A 6518-nucleotide genomic window follows, 5' to 3' on the forward strand; every position below is an offset into this window, starting at 1 on the left:
TGTTTATTTCAAGACTTGTCGAATGGGATTGTTGTGCTTCTGGGTTCTTTGGTTATCTTTCTTATGAATGAAAGCAGCTGTTTATTTCAAGACTTGTCAAATAGGATTGTTGTGCTTCTGGGTGCTTCGGTTATCTTTCTTATGAATGAAAGCAGCTGTTTATTTCAAGACTTGTCGAATGGGATTGTTGTGCTTCTGGGTTCTTTGGTTATCTTTCTTATGAATGAAAGCAGCTGTTTATTTCAAGACTTGTCGAATGAGATTGTTGTGCTTCTGGGTTCTTTGGTTATCTTTCTTATGAATGAAAGCAGCTGTTTATTTCAAGGTGTGGGCAGAAGCTTAACTCTTGGTTAGTGAGCTTTCGTCAACTTCATATCCTTAATTATTACCTTGTTAATGGCACCATGAGATATGCTAGCTTCATTATAATGGATTATTTTGACTCTGAGGGTTCTGTTTCGTAAGCATAGCTTTCATTTTATGGATGATGGCATTGCTTCGGATTGGTTTAAGGGTTTTGGATGCCGTTGCTATCTGAAACACTCTGCTGTACATGTTTTTTTCCCACTTTCATGGAGAATATTGAAAGTTGCCTTCTTCAAAATGTTGTTTCATTTAACTCTATATCGTATAACCTCAATCTATGAAGATCTCTTTTTTTCGGAAGGCTTTTTATTGGCCAGCAGCCAAATAGTCAACCCACGGCGACATTGTACCGTTAAATGGTCGAGAACTCTTCATGAATCAAATACATAGGTGCTAACCATGGCGCTCTCTACGCCACGGCTTACATCCTCGGCGCCACGCCACTTCAATAGGGTATACAGTCGTTCTTATAAACGTGCAATTAACATTCTATATCCTAGTACACAGTTATCTGAGGTAAAATTCTATTCATGAGAAACTGAATTGCTTTAAACTGACTTAACTAATTTTCTGCAACATTTGTTATATTTGTTTATTTGTTTGTAGTTAATCGCAAAGCTACAACGAGCTATCTGTGCTGTGTCTGTCACGGGTATCAAAACCCAATTTTTAGCGTTATAATCCTTCAAATTTACCGCCGAGTCACTGGCGGGGGGACACTATATTTTGAAAATGAAATTTATCGAGTAAACAAGTTAAAATAAAAATTCTAGTATAGAACAGAAAAAAGACAAATATTTTATTATAAGGTAACTTTTAAAGTAAGAAAAATAAAATTGTATAATAAATATTTGTAATTAAGTCATTGTTAAAATAATAAGTATGGATCAAATAATATTGGCCTTCCGCCCATTCAGTGGCTCGGCAGTAATTCTGAAAGCTTATAACGCTAAAACTCAGCTTTCGATATACACGGTAGGCAGAGCACAGATGGACCACTGTGTACTTTGTGCTTTACAATAAACCCGGATTCTATCGTTGTAAGTCCGCTGACATACCGCTGTGCCACTGGGGGGCTATTTTATGGTTAAGTCAGTTTTAAATTCCGAACTATAATATAGTTCACGTGAGCGTTAAAATAAAAATTACATTAAAGATTTTATAACAGAGCCAAAGCTTATCTAAAAATTATAATATAGACAGCTTAAAATTAACACAAAATAACAGTTTTAGTATAGTTAGAAAAAACATTTTTATGCTTTGCAACTATTAAGGTCATAATCTAGAACTGTTAGCTGCATGAAATGCCAAATGCATCTTCATTTCTTTTTGATTCAACATCCCAAAGCAATGCTTTCATTACAAATTACAAGCTCATTATATGAAAGTTACTACAGAGATAAAAAGTAAATTAGTCTAAAATAAAGTTTTATGAGTCCTAAGCGGCAGTGCATCATTAAGTCTCCCATGGTTAACCAACATGCGATGATTAGTTCACGGGTTCTCTACAAGTAAGCGTCCCATAAATAATTATTTTTATTCTACATAATGTGAATAATAACTGAGCACGTATGAGCCTTAGAAAATATTATACTGTAGTAAAAGTGTCTATGTGGTGGTATTTACCAATATTTTTCTCCGTCTCTTGCGATTTGTTTTTGTTTCGAAAGAAGGTTATATTCAAATTCGTAAACGCTGACAATAGCAATCATATGTATATAGATTGTAGGTGTGGATGATATGATGATTCCAAGCTAATATTGATCTAACCGGACGTTATTCGCAGCACAAAAATTAAATGTTTGATTAAAAGAATGATCAGAGATTTGTACTCGTATCTCCTTCTTTTCAAAAATATATTTATCTATTCATCTGAATTAACTTTAATAAAATCCAATGTTTACATTAGGCAAAAGTAATCAATTCATCACTAGTGCAGAAAACTAGAGCCTGATGATGGTCTTTTCTTGAATATACAGTATCTAATAGTAGATATATAAGTATCGACAGAAAGAAAGAGGATGATCAACAAAACTATATATTTATATATCAAAAGAAAGGGAATGAAGGGTTATTTATATATATATATTGATAAGAATAGAATAGGTATGGTTATCTATATATATAGTATTAGAATTACGGAAACGGTGAGGGAAAAAGGTAAATACTACGGGATAGCCCTTATTTATTATATTAAATGAACTGCACCAGAGTACTGTCATTGTTGATAGTTTAAACGACAATTAGTTGTCACCCAACCAATCAGAAAATAACACACCAGAATAAAGCCTGTCAATCTATAGGCAGTCATATATATACTATGCCTAGTAGTAGCAGTGTATAGAATAATGGGTCACAGGACTGAAATACTATATGAAAAGAGTGTGAAAATCAAGGTTTAGCCGGTCAAAGGTACTTTGTGAAATAAGAAAATGGTTATTGCTTAACAAACAACTTGAATAAAACATACTAGTAAACATGGAAGTTGGAGGTGGCTACTGTTTAACATAAAAGTAGAAAGTGATCACTGGTTAATGAGTAACTAGATAGGATTACTAACTTACATGTATATAGAAGGAACTAATGGTTAATATTGGGAAATAAGCTGGTTATAGAAGAACAGCTATTGGTTAATATACAGCATGTAACATCCAATAAACGATGGTTATCTTATATACATTCAAAGACAAATTTTCAAATCGCTTGCTACCAAAATAGCAAAAAGAAGAAATTATTGTGATGAAAAAAGTGTTATAATAGTTTAGCAAACAGAAAAAAAATACTATCAAGAGAACGTATATTGACTACTTTATCATGCTGAATAAATTATCATAATGAACAAGTCTATTCATCTTGTTTATCAAGCAGAACAAATTATGATTATTAGAAAGTATTAATTTAGTTTTAGCACGCAGAAAAACTATCGTGATGGAAAAATTTTTTAATTTATTTTTAAGAACCACAAAAAGTTGTCCTGTTTAATAAATGTTTTAATCTAGTTTTAGGAACCACAAGAAGCTATAGTGATGAAATAATGTTTTAATCTAGTTTTAGGAACCACAAGAAGCTATAGTGATGAAATAATGTTTTAATCTAGTTTTAGGAACCACAAGAAGCTATAGTGATGAAATAATGTTTTAATCTAGTTTTAGGAACCACAAGAAGCTATAGTGATGAAATAATGTTTTAATCTAGTTTTAGAAAGTAGACCAAAAATGATCGTGATAAGAAGGTTTATTAATCTAATTTAGTGTTGAACACTACCGTAGCCTGCGATAACATCTTTAAAAATATTATTATTATTTTTTTTATTTACCTTAGAAATGTGTAAAAGAAGGGCTGGATTAACCATAATGCAGAGTTGATAGTTGGTTATCAGCTCACGATGCCAAGAGAGGCCCACAGTCGTTATGCTTCTTTTTTTAGACATGTTTTTTATATTGGAAACTGTAGTATTTTAAAAGTATTACATTTGTTGAAAAGGTTTTTTGACGGGTAAAAATTAAAACAAGTGTTTGTGAAGAAAGAACTGAAAAAGCCTATAAGCCAACTTTGGTCTGAAAGGTGAGTTTTATTCTTAACGTTGGATAGTTGCTAATTGTTCAAATGACTTTTACCTATCTTGATGTTAATAATAGTATGTTTGTTTTCATGTAGTATCTACATTGCTCTATTATTAATTTTACATATTTCAGGGAAAAGCGAAGTCATATCTATGACACACCTGCATTGGAACAAAGTTTCAGCAGCTCCACCTTCAGTTGTTGAGCTATATTACTGAGATCAGAGGGTAAATACTCGATTCTCTCCCATTCCTTGCAAACTCCAAACTTATTATCTGTTTGTCTTTCTTCTTCGCTGTCCTGGCATAAAATGAAATAAAAGCGCTGTTTTAATAATATGCAAATATGGACACCTTAATTCTATATCTTAATATAATATTTTAATTATTAATTAATATTATCGTTCTTGAGATTCTAGATTTTAACCCTTCTATTTTCCTACGTATTGGAAGCTAGTGTCACGTTCAAAATGTGCTAATATTTAATGTGAAACAAACGAACGAACAAACAATGTAAACGCTTTAGTTGATTTTGGTTCATAATACCATCTTACACACAACTCTTAAATTGATTTCAAATTTGATGACGTGAAACCCACTTTTAGACTAATAATGTTTGGAGTGAGCTTGAATGGACAACGAAGAAAACTTTATCAAAAGTTTAACAAGGTAACAACTGTATAATTCATAAATTAAATTAAGATGACTAACGTCTTCTAGATTACCCGACAGTCAACGTATATACACGTGCATGTTTTTAAACGTCTTTCTCTCTCTGCTATGAAATAAAACAATTTTCAATTAGTTCTTGCTGTTATGGTAATGTATATCTTCCAACATATTTCCTGGTCTTGGATTTTAATTCGATACCTTTCACCTGCCAGTCATGTGGTCTTCCAACTGGATTGACGGCTAACACTCTAACCTTTGCTAGTAAAGCACTTTTTAAAAAACCACATTATATATACTGTGCTACGGTTCTCTAGTTTACTAACTACTGCTTTAGCCTAATGACAGTTTTATCAAATATACTATCATCCTAATAGTTTTCATTAAGCTACCTCCTTGTAGTTTATAACCTTTTTACTGAAAGTGGATAGGTTCTAACCACTGATAATGTGTAATAGATAGACATCTAATTACTTGTTTCTTCAGCTTTTCACTAGATGACCATGAATGGTGTTTTTCAGGACGAGATCCACGCCTGCGTGCCATCAGTGTTCTTTTTACAGAAAAGCTTCCGTTTCCTTTCCACCTAGCATGGCGAAGTTCGGTGTGCAGCCGCATGGTGGCGACTTCATGACGTAGCACTTCCCACCGAAGTTGGCAAACCTGGCTATTTCTTGCTGCTAGCTGACATTCTATATTTCGAGCCTTAAATATAACGATCATAACAGTACGAATAAAGCATCTCATAAACGTTAGAAACAAAAACGTAAACGGTCTAAAAGGTAGTAAAAATGTAAATCATTTGTATGTATCACGCAAAAACAGAGAAATTATCGTATTAGGCTCTGATGAAGTTGTGATGTTTTTAATGTACTTTCTCAGTGTTAGGGAGCGTTACACAACAAACTCTCTGATGACCACAACATTTGAACAAACACTGGATGAAAGCCTGAAGAATATGGCTGAAAAACAACATTATTACAGCACGTACCTGAAAAGAGGACCAAGCGTATAACTCAGAACAAGCATATATCTAAGCGGTTCGTTTGTAACGAATAATTAGGAAGGATATTTCAGATCCTTGTTAAGCGCAAGGTTGCGCAATGGGCTCTCTGCACTGTGCCACTGCAAGAATCGAGATCAGATTTTTTAGTGTTATAAACACTAAAGCTTGCCCCCTGAGTCACCAGGCGATCGATATTTGAAACATAGCATTTCTGAGATAAGTTCAAGTTCTTTTTTTTTCATATATATATGTTAAAACTAGAAAAAAGTATTCATTTTCTCCTTTTGTAACCTACAGTGTGAAGTTACTGTAAGTTCATAAGAACGGCTTGGAGGCTCCCCAGTATCTTAAATGTGTCAAGATTAGTATAATGTTTAATGCATTATTGTATTAGTAACATAACTAAATTTAGATCTTTAGAACACTGAAGCCGGGAAGTGTCATTCAAATTTTACGTATGCTGACTTAGGCGACACAGTGTCTTTCAGATGACATCATGTCTTGCAACCGATCTTCCCTCTTGCTCTTTTTAACCCCATAGGTTCAATGTAAACCAAATGACAAAACGATACCAACACTGTTGTCAACCGACACTTCACTGTTCGCGAAGAAGGCACGAGTTTGCGCGACTTTAATTATGCGGACGTGTTAAAAATACAACTTGACGGGTTTTAATTTCTCAGGCCTTATTTAAATTATATTAAACACAGAATATAAAGCATGCAAAATTCACAAATCTCAATAATTCGTTCGTATTTAATTAGGTATTCAACTTTAATTTCAGTTTGATGTCTGTGATATTGTGGTCTGCAATACCTCACACAGTGGATATGTGTTTGCTTATAGCTATTTTAATCTTGTTTGTTTTTTGAATTTCGCTCAAAGCTACAAGAGGGCTATCTGCGCTAGCCGTCC

At 33.4% G+C, this 6518-nt stretch overlaps 1 protein-coding gene across 3 annotated transcripts in view; it reads right to left on the reverse strand.

Annotated features, from left to right (window-relative positions):
* The window catches only part of LOC106457881, a 72220-nt gene that overhangs the window by 13099 nt on the left and 52603 nt on the right, over positions 1-6518 (reverse strand). For all 3 annotated transcript variants that reach the window (XM_022383942.1, XM_022383943.1, XM_022383941.1), the window contains 2 exons: positions 5072-5302; positions 4091-4229 (listed from right to left, as the gene is read on the reverse strand). In XM_022383942.1, coding sequence (XP_022239650.1) covers positions 4091-4229; positions 5072-5302 — 370 coding nt within the window. The remainder of the gene's footprint in view (positions 1-4090; positions 4230-5071; positions 5303-6518) is intronic.

The sequence above is a fragment of the Limulus polyphemus genome, unplaced genomic scaffold, assembly GCF_000517525.1.
Source record: "Limulus polyphemus unplaced genomic scaffold, Limulus_polyphemus-2.1.2 Scaffold385, whole genome shotgun sequence".
Taxonomy (NCBI): Eukaryota; Metazoa; Arthropoda; class Merostomata; order Xiphosura; family Limulidae; genus Limulus; species Limulus polyphemus.